The sequence below is a fragment of the Schistocerca piceifrons genome, chromosome 1, assembly GCF_021461385.2.
Source record: "Schistocerca piceifrons isolate TAMUIC-IGC-003096 chromosome 1, iqSchPice1.1, whole genome shotgun sequence".
Classification (NCBI taxonomy): Eukaryota; Metazoa; Arthropoda; class Insecta; order Orthoptera; family Acrididae; genus Schistocerca; species Schistocerca piceifrons.
Genome location: NC_060138.1, coordinates 801,203,438 through 801,221,351, shown reverse-complemented (window position 1 = coordinate 801,221,351; position 17,914 = coordinate 801,203,438). Strand labels below are relative to the sequence as shown.

The 17,914-nt window shown below is 44.3% G+C and overlaps 1 protein-coding gene across 1 annotated transcript in view; it reads right to left on the bottom strand.

Annotated features, from left to right (window-relative positions):
* Positions 1-240: 240 nt before the first annotated feature.
* LOC124775228 (solute carrier family 22 member 7-like) overlaps positions 241-17,914 on the bottom strand; it is a 93,727-nt gene continuing 76,053 nt past the window's right edge. Inside the window, exons 8-9 of the mRNA XM_047250069.1 lie at positions 9,790-9,977; positions 241-453 (exon numbers count right to left, since the gene is read on the bottom strand). Of these exons, the coding sequence (XP_047106025.1) occupies positions 241-453; positions 9,790-9,977 (401 nt within the window). The remainder of the gene's footprint in view (positions 454-9,789; positions 9,978-17,914) is intronic.

Genomic DNA, 17,914 nt, shown 5'->3' with positions numbered 1-17,914 from the left:
GAGTGCATGAAAGAAGGGAGAAAGTGGGTTTCAATAATAGGCATAACAGAAGATGACTGAGATAAATAAAAAAAACGTATAGAGTGCTGCTGTGATACACATATTTATTATAAAACGATGATAACGAATGTAAATTTATTATAAATATAGTGTATATGCAGGTACAAACGAAAGACAGAAGCTGTCCAGACGTAGCAACACGGTTGAGGTGACGGGGCGAGAGGACACGTAGCGGTGACGTCAGAGGGGCGGTGGCTGCTGGGAGCGACGCTGGCGCCGCCGGCGGAGGGCGAGGCAACTGAAGTAGGGCTGGTCGCGTCCGAAGGAGCGCGCCTCGTGCAGCGTCTCGGGCAGGCGCACGTGCAGCGTCTCGGGCAGGAACGACGCCAGCACGGCGCCCAACGTCGTGATGCTGCCCACCACCAGGAACGGCAGGCGCGCGTCCCACGTGCCCTGCCAACACGCAGCTCTGTAGCGCCCGCGCGGCGGCTCATTTTACAAATGGTTCAAATGGCTCTGAGCACTATGGGATTTAACATCTGAGGTCATCAGTCCCCTAGAACTTAGAACTACTTAAACCTAACTAACCTAAGGACATCACACACATCCATTCCCGAGGCAGGATTCGAACCTGCGACCGTAGTGGTCGCGCGGTTCCAGACTGAAGCGCCTTTAACCGCGTGGCCACTCGGCCGGCGCTCATTTTACAGAACCGACTTCGGTGTATAGCGTGACATGACAAAATTCATGGGTAGGCGATATGCACGTATAAGGATGGTGATAGTATCGCATACACGAGGTATAAAAGGACAGTGCATTGACGGAGCTGTCATTTGTACTCGTGTGATTCATGTGAGAAGGTTTGCGACGCGGTCGTGGCCTCCCGACTTGAATTAACAGACTTTAAACGCGGAATGGTAGTTGGAGCTAGACGCATGGGAAATTCCGTTTCGGAAACCGTTAGCGTATTCAATATTCAGAGATTCAAAGTATCAAAAGAGTACAGAGAATACCACATTTCAGGCATTACCTCTCAACACGGACAACGCTGTGGCCGACGGCCTTCACTTAACGACTGAGAGCAGCTGGCTTTGCGTAGAGTTGTCCGCGTGAAATAACCACAGAAATCAATCTGGGACGTACGACGAACTTACCAGTTAGGAGAATGGGGCAAAATTTGGCGGTAATGGGCTATTGCAGCAGACGACCGATGCGAGTGCCTTTGCTAACAGCACGACATCGCCTGCAGCGCCTGTCTTTGGCTCGTGACCATGTTGGTTGGACTCTAGATGACTGGAAAAGCGTACCTTGATCGTATGAGTCCCAATGTCAGATGGTAAGAGCTGATGGTAGGGTCGAGTGTGGCGCAGACCCCACGAAGCCATGGACCCAAGTTGTCAACAAGGCACTGTGCCAGCCAGGTGTGGCTCCATAATGCTGTGGGCTGAGTTCTTTGGTACAACTGAACCAATCACTGACTGGAAATCGTTATGTTCGGCTACTTGGGGACGATTTGCAGGCATTTATGAACTTCATATTCCCAAAAAATAAAGGAATTTTTGTGGATGACGATGTCCCATGCCACCAGGCCACATTCTGGACAAATTGAGTGAATGATTTCGTGGCCAAGATCGCCCGACATGAAGGTAATTATGGACGGCTACAGAGGTAGTTTGGGTCAATATTTCTGCAGGGGACTTCCAGCGACTTGTTGAGTCCATATAACGTCGAGCTGCTGCACTAGGTTGAGCAAAAGGAGGCCCGACACAATGTTGGGAGGTATCTTATGACTTACGTCACCTCAGTGTAAGGATTCGTCCACACCACTAGCGTGCAGAACACGGCAGTGGTCGACTTGCAGCATATGTCCTAGAACAAAATCTTTGAATTCTGACGCCAATATGTATGTTAGGAACATGGCTCACCTGAATACAATCCAAGTCCAATGCGCGTAAACAATGAACTTCTGACACTGTGAAACAAAATTACGAACGCTGTCATTCCACGCAACACTGTTACATGACGTACTTACGAATGCAGTGACTGTGCGGATAGAAAAACACACACACAAGTAATTAAAACAAGCTACTTGCTTCTACGTTTAAAATGAAGAATACCTAATTAACCAGCGCCGAGGAGGTGATTTTAAAATGGGTTGTGACCAACTAATGATAATGAACAGTTTTAAATGAACGCAATCTGTATTCTGCTTTAATTCTGATACAACAGTGGGTCGAGTTTGTCGAATCGGCGCTAAAGGAAGCATCAGTCGATGATGCCGACCTGTCACTGTGTTGTTCTTGGATAACAGTAGTTTCCAGCCTTACAATTCATTTTCTCCAGCTTGTACAGGCGTCAGCTGTACAATTATATACAGGCCGCTGGAAGAACGTCCCTGAGACTCCACACACTTGGAGAGCATTGTGTGGTGAGGACACTTTAGCTCCAGTCCAAGCTCTCGAATTCGTAAACGATGCCGTGATGATGGCACGACGTTGCCATCCAAACAACACAAGGTCACACTTTGTGCTGTACTTCCTCCTCCTCCTCCTTTTCTTCTTCTTTCTCTTTTTCTTCTTTTTCGTCATCAGTCTTCCGACTGGTCCGATGCGACCTGCCTCGAATTCACGAGCCGGCCGTTGTGGCCGAGCGGTTCTAGGCGCTTCAGTCCGGAACCGCGCTGCTGCTACAGTCGCAGGTTCGAATCCTGCCTCGGGCATGTATGTGTGTGATCTCCTTAGGTTAGTTAGGTTTAAGTAGTTCTAAGTCTAGGGGACTGATGACCTCAGATGTTAAGTCCCATAGTGCTGAGAGCCATTTGAACCATTTTTGAACCATTCGAATTCACGATTTCCCCACCTGTGCCAAACTCTTCATCTCATAGTAGCATTTGCAACCTACGTCCTCAATAATTTGCTGGATATATTCCAGTCTCTGTCATCCTTTGCAGTTTTTGCCTTCTACAGCTCACTCTAGTATCATGGAAGTTATTCCCTGATGTCATAACAGATGTCCTACCATCTTCTCGCATCTTCCTATCAGTGTTTTCCATGTATTCCTTTCCTCGCTGATTTTCCGGAGAGTGTCCTCGTTCCTTTCTTATCAGTCCATCTAATTTTCAACAGTCTTCTGTAGCACCACACCTCACATGCTTCGAGTCTCTTCTGCTCCAGTTTCTCCAGAGTCCATGTTCACACTACCATACAGTGCCGTGCTCCAAACGTATATTCTCAGAAATTTCTTCCTCAAATTAAGGCCTGTGTTTAATAGTATAGACTTCTCTTGGTCAGGAATGCCCTCTTTGCCAGTGCTAGTTTGCTTTATATATCGTTCTCGCTCCGTCTGTCATGGATTATTTTGTTGCCTTGGTAACGGAATTCCGTAAGTTCATCCACTTCGTGATCACTAATTCTGATATTAAGCTTCCCGCTGTTCTCATTCCGCTACCTCTCGTTACTTTCGTCTTTCTTCGATTTACTCTCAATCGATACTCTGCCCTCATTAAACCTTTCATTCCGGTCAGCAGATAGCGTAATTCTTCTTCACTTGCACTCAGGACAGCAAAGTCATCAGCGAATCGTATCGTTGATATCCTTTCACCTTAAATTTTAATTCCAATCCTGAACCTTTCTTTTATTTCCATCATTGCTTCCTCGATGTACTGATTGAACGGTAGGGGCGAAAAGCTACATCCTTGTCTGACACCCTTTCTAATACGAGCACTTCGTTCTTGGTCGTCCACTCTAATTATTCCCTCTTGGCTGTTGTACATATTGTATATGACCCGTCTCTCCCTATAGCTTACCCCTGATTTTTTCAGAATTTCGAACATCTTGCACCATTTTACATTGTCAAACCCTTTTTCCAGGTCGACAAATCCTACGAAGGTGTCTTGATTTTTCTTTAGTCTTGCTTCCATTATTAACCGCAACGTCAGAACTGCCTCTCTGAGGCCTTCACCTTTCCCAAGGCCAAACTGATCCTCATCCGACAGACCCTCAGTTTTCTTTCCATTGTTTTGCATATTATTCTTGGAAACGAGTTTAATGCATGAGTTGTTAAGCTGACTGCGCATTTGTCGGCCCTTTAAATCCTCTAAATTGTGTGCCTGGTGTTTTTCCGAACGTCTTACGATATATCACCAGTCTCATACATTCTACACACCAACGTGAATAGTCGTTTTGTTGCCACTTCTGCCAATGATTTTAGAAATTCCGATGGAATGTTACCTAACCCCCTCTGCCTTATTTGATCTTAAGACTTACAAAGCGCTTTTAAATTCTGACTCTAATACTGGATCCCACATCACTTCCCTATCGACTCCTTTTTCTTTTTCTGTCGCGTCACCAGACAAGTCTTCCCACTTGTTTTACAATTGCACTCATTAAAAGCAACAGTAATTGCTCTTGTACTCGTTGACGTGTTTTCTTCAACGTAATGCAGTATGGGCCCTTCCAATTCGGATGTGCGGCCTCTTTTTGGAGCACCACAATTGCGCGATCTGACGTTGGAGGTACCCTTCCTCGCCGTTCTGTAATTGTAGCGAAAAGATTATGCGATGGTGCCGGGCGCTGTGAAGAACGATCTTGATAAATGCGACGAACAGCTCTCTCATTACCGTGAGCTTCACCATTCAGAAAGATCATGTCGTTGTATTCTGCAGACGTGTACTCAACCACGTTACTCTAACAGTCGCAGACATGCGAATGAGTCTCGTAACAGGTCAAAGAAGTAGGATGGACGTTAAATGACACCAGCCGATCCGACGTAACCATCATCCACAATGACTGCCCAGTTGCGTAGCCACCTGGCAAACATGTTTTCAAACGGCTATAGCACGCAGACGATAGTTTCCGGACACGTTTCTGGACGTTGGTTCCTATTCAAAATATTAGGTACTCACTCCCCTCTACAAGTCCTAGAAATATGTAACGGGAATTTTCTAATACCCTGCATAACTATTAAACGTGGAGAGAATATCCGGAACGGAACGAGTTGTTTCTTTTACTACGAGATAGTAAGTTGGTTTTCGCAGAAAAAACCAGCCTTTCGGTGGTATTGAAGAACAGAGAGTTTCGATGGAAAACGTTTTCTGGAAGAAGAAGTCTGCTTGAATAGAATACCGTAGCCTGGAGATGCCGTTTCTTGAGGGAAGTATGCAAACCTCACGAAATCGTTTGGTCAGACGAAACGTGGGGTAAATGCCAGTGATTCCAGACCAAATGCGTGGGCTGGTGACACTGCACGAGTAACAATGAAATCTCCAGTTGGAGAAGGCAACCGGCTCATTCTTCTACGTGCTAGAACGACCGGTGGGTTTGTTCCAAATGGTTTGTTGTTGTTTTCAACGAAGGTACCTAGGGACCAAAACGAGGGAATGGCGGAAACGGAACTTAAAGATTGGTTCGAGCACTCTTTGGTACCAAACATAGAAAAGAAGTCCACTATAATATCGATAATGCACCATATCACTACGTTCAATTAAATACAAGGTGCATTCAAGTTCTAAGGCCACCGATTTTTTTTTATAATTAACTACTCACCAGAAATCGATGAAACTGGCGTTACTTCTCGACATAATCGCCCTGCAGACGTACACATTTTTCACAACGCTGACGCCATGATTCCATGGCAGCGGCGAAGGCTTCTTTAGGAGTCTGTTTTGACCACGGGAAAATCGCTGAGGCAATAGCAGCACGGCTGGTGAATGTGCGGCCATGGAGAGTGTCTTTCATTGTTGGAAAAAGCCAAAAGTCTGTAGGAGCCAGGTCAGGTGAGTAGGGAGCATGAGGAATCACTTCAAAGTTGTTATCACGAAGAAACTGTTGCGTAACGTTAGCTCGATGTGCGGGTGCGTTGTCTTGGTGAAACAGCACACGCGCAGCCCTTCCCGGACGTTTTTGTTGCAGTGAGGGAAGGAATTTGTTCTTCAAAACATTTTCGTAGGATGCACCTGTTACCGTAGTGCCCTTTGGAGCGCAATGGGTAAGGATTACGCCCTCGCTGTCCCAGAACATGGACACCATCATTTTTTCAGCACTGGCGGTTACCCGAAATTTTTTTGGTGGCGGTGAATCTGTGTGCTTCCATTGAGCTGACTGGCGCTTTGTTTCTGGATTGAAAAATGGCATCCACGTCTCATCCATTGTCACAACCGACGAAAAGAAAGTCCCATTCATGCTGTCGTTGCACGTCAACATTGCTTGGCAACATGCCACACGGGCAGCCATGTGGTCGTCCGTTAGCATTCATGGCACCCACCTGGATGACACTTTTCGCATTTTCAGGTCGTCATACAGGATTGTGTGCACAGAACCCACAGAAACGCCAACTCTGGAGGCGATCTGTTCAACAGTCATTCGGCGATCCCCCAAAACAATTCTCTCCACTTTCTCGATCATGTCGTCAGACCGGCTTGTGCGAGCCCGAGGTTGTTTCGGTTTGTTGGCACATGATGTTCTGCCTTCATTAAACTGTTGCACCCACGAACACACTTTCGACATATCCATAACTCCATCACCACATGTCTCCTTCAACTGTCGATGAATTTCAATTGGTTTCACACCACGCAAATTCAGAAAACGAATGATTGCATGCTGTTCAAGTAAGAAAAACGTCGCCATTTTAAGTATTTAAAACAGTTCTCATTCTCGCCACTGGCGGTAAAATTCCATCTGCCGTACGGTGCTGCCATCTCTGGGACGTATTGACAATGAATACGGCCTCATTTTAAAACAATGCGCATGTTTCTATCTCTTTCCAGTCCGGAGAAAAAAAATCGGAGGTCTTAGAACTTGAATGCACCTCGTATATCCCCTGAATCCAGCAGCGGGAAGTGTGACGTAGTGAACTGGCTAGAGAAGAACGGCACAGTTTCCTTTGAAAGGTAAATGATAAAGGCAGAACTGATAGAAATAGCGCTACAGCATAAATCGTGTATTGTCATTTACAGTGACAAAAGTGCAAGAAGAAAATGGTTAAAGAGCTGCATTTCGACTAAATTATTCCCAATTCAGTGTAATAGAGCTCATGTGGACTCAGGTGAAGTAAACTGTTGCAGACAGAAATAAGTTTAAAACTGAAAGACTTCGAATTTTTAGTGCATATTACTTCCAAAAAATGGAACAAAATAATAAGAGTAGGGAATGAAAGCACCACCAGCAGCAGCAGTGAAGATAGTGACAGTGACATAGGAAATGTGGATAACAACGACACTGCTAAAATTCTTTGCCTTCCACTCATAGTTGCAAGGAGATATGAGCTGATTTGTAGATGAGTCGAAATATCAGAGAGACGCCACAACGTCAATAGAGGGAAAAAAGTAGAAAAGATACTTCATTTAAAAATCTTGCTGGCTTAGCAAACATTGCATATATATCAGAATGCTACACATTTATGACGTAACTGAATCTCAGCAAAGGTGGATAACAGTACAGTATTCAGAGTGAATCTTTCACTCTGCAACGGAGTGTGGTCTGTTATGAAACTTCGTGAAAGATTAAAATTCTGTGAGGCACCAGTACTCGAACCCAGAACGTTACCTTTCGGTGGCACTAAGGAAGAGATCGTTCAGACATTAGGACTTATGTTTTGCAGTTAAGTCCGAAGACTGACTTGATGTAGCTATCCACGCTACTCCACCTCTTCATCTCTCCGTAACTGCTGTAGCCAGCCGGCCGGGATGGCCGAGCGGTTCTAGGCGCTACAGTCTGGAACCGCGCGACCGCTACGGTCGCAGATTCGAATCCTGCCTCGGGCATGGATGTGTGTGATGTCCTTAGGTTAGTTAGTTTTAAGTAGTTCTAAGTTCTAGGGGACTGATGACCTTAGAAGTTAAGTCCCATAGTGCTCTGAGCCATTTTTTTTGCTGTAGCCAACATCCATTTGAACTTGCTTGCTCCGTTCAGATCGTCACCTTTCATTACAAGTTTTAAGCTTCACACTTCTCTTCGTTACTGTTTTAACAATTTCTTGAAGCCTGAGGATGTGTTCTATAGCTCCTCCCATTCTTTCAGTCAAGTTGTGGCATAAATTTCTTTTCCCAATTCGATTGAGCACCTCCTCCTCATTAGGTATTCGACCTACCTACCTAAGCTTCAGCACTTCTCTGCATCAACACATTTCAGAAGCTTCTTTCCTCTTCTGGACCCATCTCTTTATCGTCCAAATTTCACATCCGTACAAGGCTACACCGCAGACAAACATTTTTAGAAAATGTTTCATAACACCTACATTTATATTTGATATTAACAAATTTCTCTTCTTCGCAAACACTTTTCGTGCTATTGCGTGGCTGCATTTTACATCCTCTCTGTTTTGGCAACCTTCAGTTATTTTGCTGCATAAACAACAAAACTCATCTACTACTTTAATTGTCACTTCCTAATCTAATTCCCTCAGCAGCGTCCGATTTAATTAGTCCACATTCCATTATCGTTGTTGTACTTTCCTTGATGATCACTTACAACCTCTTTTCAAGACATTATTCGAATCAAACATTCTTCAAAGCCTTTTGTCATCCCTCAGAGAACCAATTCTTATTTCTTCTCCATCATCTTCAACAGCGTTTCCAGTTTACTCCTTGGTTTCCTTTACGGCGCGCTCAATGCACAAACTGAATAAAGTCGGAGACAGGTTATAAACCTGCCTCTTTCCCTTCCCAATTAATGCTTCACTTTCGACTCTAATAATTGCAGTCTTGTTTCTGTACAAATGACTCCCTGTACTCTATCCCTGCTACCTTCAGAATCTCAAAGAGTGCACTGCAATACACTTTCTCAAAAGTTTTGTCTAAATCTACAAGTGCTATAAACAGCGGTTTGCCTATCTTTAACGTAAGTCGTATCGCCAGTATTGACTTACTTGACGAAAAGGTGCCTCTTGAAGTACAGTGGTGTGCAAGGTGTGGAATAGAAAACTGTCATTTTAGAAAAAAATCAAAGGAGGAAAATGAAGTGCTCTCAGATAGGAAGGAGTTAACGGATCATTATATAGCCTTGTACCAGTATAAAACTGAATTTCGGAGGGCTGGAAAGAGTGGAAAAATACTATATTACACTGAGAATCATAAAAAAAATGTCCCAATGTGTGTGAAATCTTATGGGACTTAACTGCTAAGGTCATCAGTCCCTAAGCTTACACACTACTCAACCTAAATTATCCTAAGGAAAAACACACACACACACATGCCCGAGGGAGGACTCGAACCTCCGCCGGGATCAGTTTCACAGTCCATGACTGCAGCGCCTCAGACCGCTCAGCTAATCCCGCGCGGCACTGACAATCATCAGAAAAAGGACGATTATCATGGTAGACTGCTTATTACGCCATTATTATTATACGCATTTAATAGTTACTTAAGTCGAACGTAATTGATGTAGAGGAATATGAAGACTTATAAGATTATAGACGTACAGGTATGGGAACATGGGAACAAAACTCAGCAGGCAAAGAACTGGACAACAAGGCAAGGGGGGGGGGGGGAGAGAGAGAGAGAAAAATTAGTAACGTTCCGTCGTCGATGGGGTCATTAGAGACGAAGCTCAAACTCGAATTGGGGAAGAATGAGGAAGGGAATCGGCCTTGTGCTTTTCGAAGGAACTGTATCGACATTTGCCTTAAGGGATGTAGGGAAACCACGGATCGACTAAATCTCGGTGGCCGCTCAGGGTTTGTACCGCCATTCTCTCGCCTGTACCTCCTTGTTCAGTTACACTGGAGGACAAGAAGAAAAGGAAGAAGTAGCAGGACAATGAGATTCAGAGGTACGGTTCTCGAGGCAGGACTTACGAGGTGCACGATGTAGGGCCCCAGGACACCGAGGATGCAGGCGGCGATGTTGCCGATGGCGGTGCCGGTCTGCCGCACGCACGTGGGGAACATCTCGTTGGCCTGCAGGTAGGCGGTGTAGTTGACCAGCACCAGGCACAGCCGGATCCCCACCGACAGCACCGTCATCGCCGGCGACGAGCCGTGCTCTGCAACACACGCCCGCGGCCTCGTCCTGAATCAGTCACACACATGACACCTGCTGCTGAGGCAGGACGCTGATAGAATCCAAGTGCACAGGCTAGTCTTGTACAAGTAATAGGGTATTACCGCTCGTTTTGTTGTAGATTTGAGCTCTATATTCCGACCGGACAGAAGAATCACCAGATGTCGTCTTGTGCGATATCCTACCACGTTGAAGCATTCGTTTCTCTTGACGTGGAAGGGAGGTCATACTTCACCGTCACATCGACTAATAGATCATTACCCAGAGAGCACAGGGCAAGCTGTGCCAGGAAATCAGTCATGTCATTTTCCTACGAACCATTCTTGTATCTGCTGTGAGTGACTTAGGGCAACTATGGTAAACCTGAGGCCGCAGACAGGAAGGTGAATACTGCTCCTCCCGCATCCGTGACCGGAATTTTAATCTGTGCATCACTTCGGTGTACCATGATAAATACTACATGTTCTAGACTCAAGTGCAGAAACAGCCTAGCGAGGAGCTTACCAAGACAGTCTGGCGACATCAGCTGCCCTTGTTCATTGGAGATATTGGAGACAGCCCTCTGCATCATCAAAACCTGAAATGTGAGGTTTTCCAAACGAAGTGTATATCGTCAGATAACATGCAATGCTGAACAGAAGAGATATTACTTTGTTATGTGTCATCAAGGTGCAAGGTACTTGTTAGAAATTATTGTTGTTGTTGTTGTTGTCACGTAAATTGTCAAAGTGAGGCGTAACTGGGAAAAAGTGGATGTACGACGGATCCAAAGTAATATGGCACCAAATCGAGACTGGTGCCCTGACGAGAATGATTTATGTTTTGAACGCCATGAGGTGACGCAATTATTGTATAAAGATGACCCAGCGGAGTGTTAATCTCAATAGTTAGTAGGCAGGTTGGTACTGGTGCCCACAGTATCCTCTAGATGCTTGCTTGGAACAGCTGCCAGAACGAGACTGCTTCGTTCAGTCACAAAACATAATGTGCTGATAGGACCAGAAGCCAGATTCTGGCCTCCAGCCCCAGTACAGAGATTACATATGATGCTCATCCTGTCGCCAACCGGGATGTTCGTAAGGTATGGACACGTTGTGCCATAGTTCTGCTAGGTGTCACAAGTTTCAGTTAATTCTTCGCAGGAGGACGGGCTGAAATTTGACTGACTGGTAGTACTAAAATGTGTTTTAATATAAAAATTCACTTATTTTTGGGTGTATTCCCTTCTCAGGTTTAAAGTTTTTCAGTCATTAGATTCAACTGCTGAAGTGAGATTTTGGAAGGTCTCCCAAATTCTTATCTATAACTCCCATAATATTCTATGGACTGAACACGTTATTAACCAACAAATGCGTTTAGATGTGACGTAGTTTTATAGTTCAGACGCCACAGTTTTCCAATTGACAAATTACACTGGTCGACAACGTTTTCTTCACAAGATATCTGATTAGTGATCCTAGTGCATGCTGTTACACTAAATTCATATATGCAATCAGAATTCCTCGGTAGGCACAATTTTTTTTTTGTGACAGCTACTTTTTGAAATTTGATTTTAGCATTTTCTTTGGGCTGTCATAGGAACCTGTGCCTCTTATGTAGCGATTTTATTCCCACAGTATTTGAAGAAATGATACGTAATATCATGCCGGAGCACCAAACGAGAAGACTGCACAGGTTTATTTATATTTCGTCATGCGAAGACTTGTGCAGACCTGTTAATCTGGCACTATGATGTGTCAGTACTGAGCTGACTGTGAGCGTGAGAGTACGAATATCACTAGTGCAGTATTACTTTTTTCATTTCTGTGTAGAGCGTATTGTGTATGTTGTGTTTTAGTGTTTTGTTGGTTCATCATGCCACGAAGGTGTGTAAATCATGCAGACAACTTCTGCTATAATTGTGGCGAGCTGACCTTCAAGTCTCTACGGCGACAGTCCACGCGATTTGTGAAAGAGTGTTATGAACTTCAGCTGTCACGTGGGAAACTTGGGTAAGAGCTGGAGCCCAAACAAGTGCTGTGTTTGGTGTGTTAGACTGTAGACTGAGTGGAAAAATCGTACACATCATATGCCATTTGCAATTCCCCTGATTTGGAGGGAACTGACGGATCGTCTATGGATTGTTATTTTTGTTTAACAAATACTAAAGAAACCACATATAAATCAAAACATGCAGTTAAGTATCGGAATCTGCCCTCTACATCGAGGCCTGTCTTACACAATGAAGATTTCACTGTACCAGTATATGCAGATACGATCTTAAATCTACGATTTTGACCAATCTCAAACTGAAAATGATTCAGATGAAAATAAAAATGATCCTACTTATGAGGGTAGTACCTGTTCATCAGAACCATACTTCCCCAATCAACAAGACCTTAATTACCTGATTCGGGATTTAAACTTGTCTAAACAGCAGACCGAAGTTTTAACTTCCAAATGCTGGAACCTACCGCAACAAGATGTACGAATATGTACTTATCGCCGCCGCCATAGTGATTTCAAAGACTCCTTCTCAGAAGAAAATAGTACTGTGTTTTGCAATGATATTTATTCTGTTAAGGAAACTCTTGGGCATCAACACCGGCCAGATGTTGGCGATCAATCATAGACTTCTCTAAAATTAGTTTGAAGGCCGTGTTGCTATTCATTGGTAATGGACTTCAATTAATGTAGCGCATGTCACTAGCATGAAAGAGACATATGACAGTACGCAACTAGTTTTAGAGAAAATCCACTATGAAAAATGTAAACGGAATATGTGGTCACTTAAAGATCACTGCTTTATTGCCTGGTTTGCGACTTGGGCTCACCAAAGACTGCTGTTTTTTTGTGCAAATGGGACAACAGACATAGGAGATCTCACTACGCCACAAAATCATGGCCTAATCGTGGATCTCTTATCACTGGTCAGAAAAATGTATAACATTTCCCTCCAGTGAATCCTCAGAAAATATATTTACCCCCATTGCATATTAAATTAGGAAGAATGAAAAATTTCGACAAAGTTATGGATACATTTTCTGATGGATTCTTCTATTTGAAATCGAAATCATCCAAAGCCAGTGAATCCAAGCTGGAAGAGGCTGTTTTTATAGGGCCACAAATACAGTCATTAATGGGTGATGAAAACTGCGAAAGACTCTAAAATCCACTAGAAAAAGCAGGCTGGCAGATTTCAAACCTGTAATGTGCAGTTTCCTTGGAAGCCATAAAGCAGAAAACTATTATGACATATTGGCTGATTTTCTACATTATTATAAAGCTATGGGCTGCAACACGTCCTTAAAAATTCACTTCTTAGACTCTCTCTTAGACTTCTTTCTGAAAAATCTTGGGGCTGTCAGTGATGAGCACGGTGAGCATTTTCATCAACAAATTTCTACAATGGAAAAGAGGTACCATGCCAAGTAGAGTCCTAATGAGCTGGCTGACTACTGCTGCACTAAGGAGAGAGATGTTCCAGATGCAAACTATACCCGAAAATCACTCTCCACTACTCTCCAGATAAACCAGACCGAGTAGTATATCATTTGAGTTAGATAGCTAGTTACCAATTTTGTTACAAATTATCAAAAATTAAAAGGAATATCACACAAAACTCTTGTCTGATGTTTAAAAACTGAAATTATATTTGCATTCGGCGTCTAGAATCTCATACTTTTATTCTTGTGAAAGAAAAGAGTTCTACACTCCTGGAAATGGAAAAAAGAACACATTGACACCGGTGTGTCAGACCCACCATACTTGCTCCGGACACTGCGAGAGGGCTGTGCAAGCAATGATCACACGCACGGCACAGCGGACAAACCAGGAACCGCGGTGTTGGCCGTCGAATGGCGCTAGCTGCGCAGCATTTGTGCACCGCCGCCGTCAGTGTCAGCCAGTTTGCCGTGGCATACGGAGCTCCATCGCAGTCTTTAACACTGGTAGCATGCCGCGACAGCGTGGACGTGAACCGTATGTGCAGTTGACGGACTTTGAGCGAGGGCGTATAGTGGGCATGCGGGAGGCCGGGTGGACGTACCGCCGAATTGCTCAACACGTGGGGCGTGAGGTCTCCACAGTACATCGATGTTGTCGCCAGTGGTCGGCGGAAGGTGCACGTGCCCGTCGACCTGGGACCGGACCGCAGCGACGCACGGATGCACGCCAAGACCGTAGGATCCTACGCAGTGCCGTAGGGCACCGCACCGCCACTTACCAGCAAATTAGGGACACTGTTGCTCCTGGGGTATCGGCGAGGACCATTCGCAACCGTCTCCATGAAGCTGGGCTACGGTCCCGCACACCGTTAGGCCGTCACGCCCCAACATCGTGCAGCCCGCCTCCAGTGGTGTCGCGACAGGCGTGAATGGAGGGACGAATGGAGACGTGTCGTCTTCAGCGATGAGAGTCGCTTCTGCCTTGGTGCCAATGATGATCGTATGCGTGTTTGGCGCCGTGCAGGTGAGCGCCACAATCAGGACTGCATACGACCGAGGCACACAGGGCCAACACCCGGCATCATGGTGTGGAGAGCGATCTTCTACACTGGCCATACACCACTGGTGATCGTCGAAGGGACACTGAATAGTGCACGGTACATCCAAACCGTCATCGAACCCATCGTTCTACCATTCCTAGACCGGCAAGGGAACTTGCTGTTCCAACAGGACAATGCACGTCCGCATGTATCCCGTGCCACTCAACGTGCTCTAGAAGGTGTACGTCAACTACCCTGGCCAGCAAGATCTCCGGATCTGTCCCCCATTGAGCATGTTTGGGACTGGATGAAGTGTCGTCTCACGCGGTCTGCAGGTCCAGCACGAACGCTGGTCCAACTGAGGCGCCAGGTGGAAATGGCATGGCAAGCCGTTCCACAGGACTACATCCAGAATCTCTACGATCGTCTCCATGGGAGAATAACAGCCTGCATTGCTGCGAAAGGTGGATATACACTGTACTAGTGCCGACATTGTGCATGCTCTGTTGCCTGTGTCTATGTGCCTGTGGTTCTGTCAGTGTGATCATGTGATGTATCTGACCCCAGGAATGTGTCAATAAAGTTTCCCCTTCCTGGGACAATGAATTCACGGTGTTCTTATTTCAATTTCCAGGAGTGTATTTTATCGGCCAGTGTTACCTTTGTCAGCTAGTACAGTGTCCCGTAGAAATGATTGTTGTTTTGTTTTTTAATCCATCTTTTCCCCCGTATTTTCCCCCCATTTCGTCCAGAGAACATGCGAAGTATTCCTCAGTTATTATTTTTCTATTTTCAACGTAACCAATGCTGTCATATGTCAGGAAACACGAGCGTTCGAGCACAAGAAATTCTTTTCGCATGTTTTGCATTCATCAAAGGTAAAAACTCAACGTAGTACTAAATTTATTGCCTCTAAAGTTGTATAGACAATACTGAGAAATTTGTTTTCTCGTTTCTTTTGAAGCAGCAAATAATTAAGTCCACATTCATCTTCCACAAACTTCTTGTAGTTCAATCTTCAGATGTCATATTCTTTCTTCTGGTGGTTTTAACTTTTAGCTTCTACATATTGCTCATATCTCTATATTTCCATCGGTAGTTTTCATTTTTGGAACACTGCCAAGTTTTTCTCTCTCTTTGTCTTATACCCCCTTCTGCCCCGCCTCCAGTAATCCCATAGTCGGCAGGACGTTAAGCTCCATGTTCCTCCCTGATAACCTAAGGGTAGATTCATTGTCATATTTTGTGATTAGTAAACTGAAATTTGACATCGCATTAATATTAGGAAAACATAGGGACAGTCTGTGTTTATACGCACAAAAAAGAACTGTCTAAAGTACGATTTAGTTTTGGAAGCTGTGGTGGTATGATTGTTGTTGTTGTGGTCTTCAGTCCTGAGACTGGTTTGATTCAGCTCTCCATGCTACTCTATCCCGAGCAAGCTTCTTCATCTCCCAGTACCTACTGCAACCTACATTCTTCTGAATCTGCTTAGTGTATTCACCTCTTGGTCTCCCTCTACGATTTTTACCCTCCACGCTGCCCTCCAATACTAAATTGGTGATTCCTTGATGCCTCAGAACATGTCCTACCAACCGATCCCTTCTTCTAGTCAAGTTGTGCCACAAACTTCTCTTCTCCCCAATCCTATTCAATACTTCCTCATTAGTTATGTGATCTACCCATCTAATCTTCAGCATTCTTTTGTAGCACCACATTTCGAAAGCTTCTATTCTCTTCTTGTCCAAACTATTTATTGTCCATGTTTCACTTCCATACATGGCTACACTTCATACAAATACTTTCAAAAATGACTTCCTGACACTTAAATCTATACTCGATGTTAACAAATTTCCCTTCTTTAGAAATGCCTTCCTTGCCATTGCCAGTCTACATTTTATATCCTCTCTACTTCGACCATCATCAGTTATTTTGCTCCCCAAATAGCAAAACTCCTTTACTACTTTAAGTGTCTCATTTCCTAATCTAATTCCCTCAGCATCACCCGACTTTATTCGACTACATTCCATAATCCTCGTTTTGCTTTTGTTGATGTTCATCTTATATCCTCCTTTCAAGACACTATCCATTCCGTCCAACTGCTCTTCCAAGTCCTTTGCTGTCTCTGACAGAATTACAATGTCATCGGCGAACCTCAAAGTTTTTATTTCTTCCCCATGGATTTTAATACCTACACCGAATTTTTCTTTTGTTTCCTTCACTGCTTGCACAATATACAGATTGAATAACATCAGGGGAAGACTACAACCCTGTCTCACTCCCTTCCCAACCACTGCTTCCCTTTCATGTCCCTCGACTCTTATAACTGCTATCTGGTTTCTGTACAAATTGTAAATAGCCTTTCGCTCCCTGTATTTTACCCCTGCCACCTTCAGAATTTGAAAGAGAGTATTCCAGTCAACATTGTCAAAAGCTTTGTCTAAGTCTACAAATGCTAGAAACGTAGGTTTGCCCTTTCTTAATCTAGCTTCTAAGATAAGTCGTAGGGTCAGTATTGCCTCACGTGTTCCAACATTTCTACGAAATCCAAACTGATCTTCCCCGACGTCGGCTTCTACTAGTTTTTCTATTCGTCTGTAAAGAATTCGCATTAGTATTTTGCAGCTGTGACTTATTAAACTGATAGCTCGGTAATTTTCACATCTGTCAACACCAGCTTTCTTTGGGATTGGAATTATTGTATTCTTCTTGAAGTCTGAGGGTATTTCGCCTGTTTCATACATCTTGCTCATCAGATGGTAGAGTTTTGTCAGGACTGGTTCTCCCAAGGCTGTCAGTACTTCTAATGGAATGTTGTCTACACCGGGGGCCTTGTTTCGACTCAGGTCTTTCAGTGCTCTGTCAAACTCTTCACGCAGTATCGTATCTCCCATTTCATCTTCATCTACATCCTCTTCCATTTCCATTATATTGTTCTCAAGTACATCGCCCTTGTATAGACCCTCTATATACTCCTTCCACCTTTCTGCTTTCCCTTCTATGCTTAGAACTGGGTTTCCATCTGAGCTCTTGATATTCATGCAAGTGGTTCTCTTATCTCCAAAGGTTTCTTTAATTTTCCTGTAGGCAGTATCTATCTTACCCCTAGTGATACTCGCTTCTACATCCTTACATTTGTCCTCTAGCCATCCCCGCTTAGCAATTTTGCACATCCTGTCGATGTCATTTTTGAGACGTTTGTATTCCTTTATGCCTGCTTCATTTACTGCATTTTTATATTTTCTCCTTTCATCAATTAAATTCAATATATCTTCTGTTACCCAAGGATTTCTACTAGCCCTCGTCTTTTTACCTACTTGATCCTCTGCTGCCTTCACTACTTCATCCGTCAGAGCTACCCATTCTTCTTCTACTGTATTTCTTTCCCCCATTCTTGTCAATTGTTCCCTTATGCTCTCCCTGAAACTCTGTACAACCTCTGGTTTAGTCAGTTT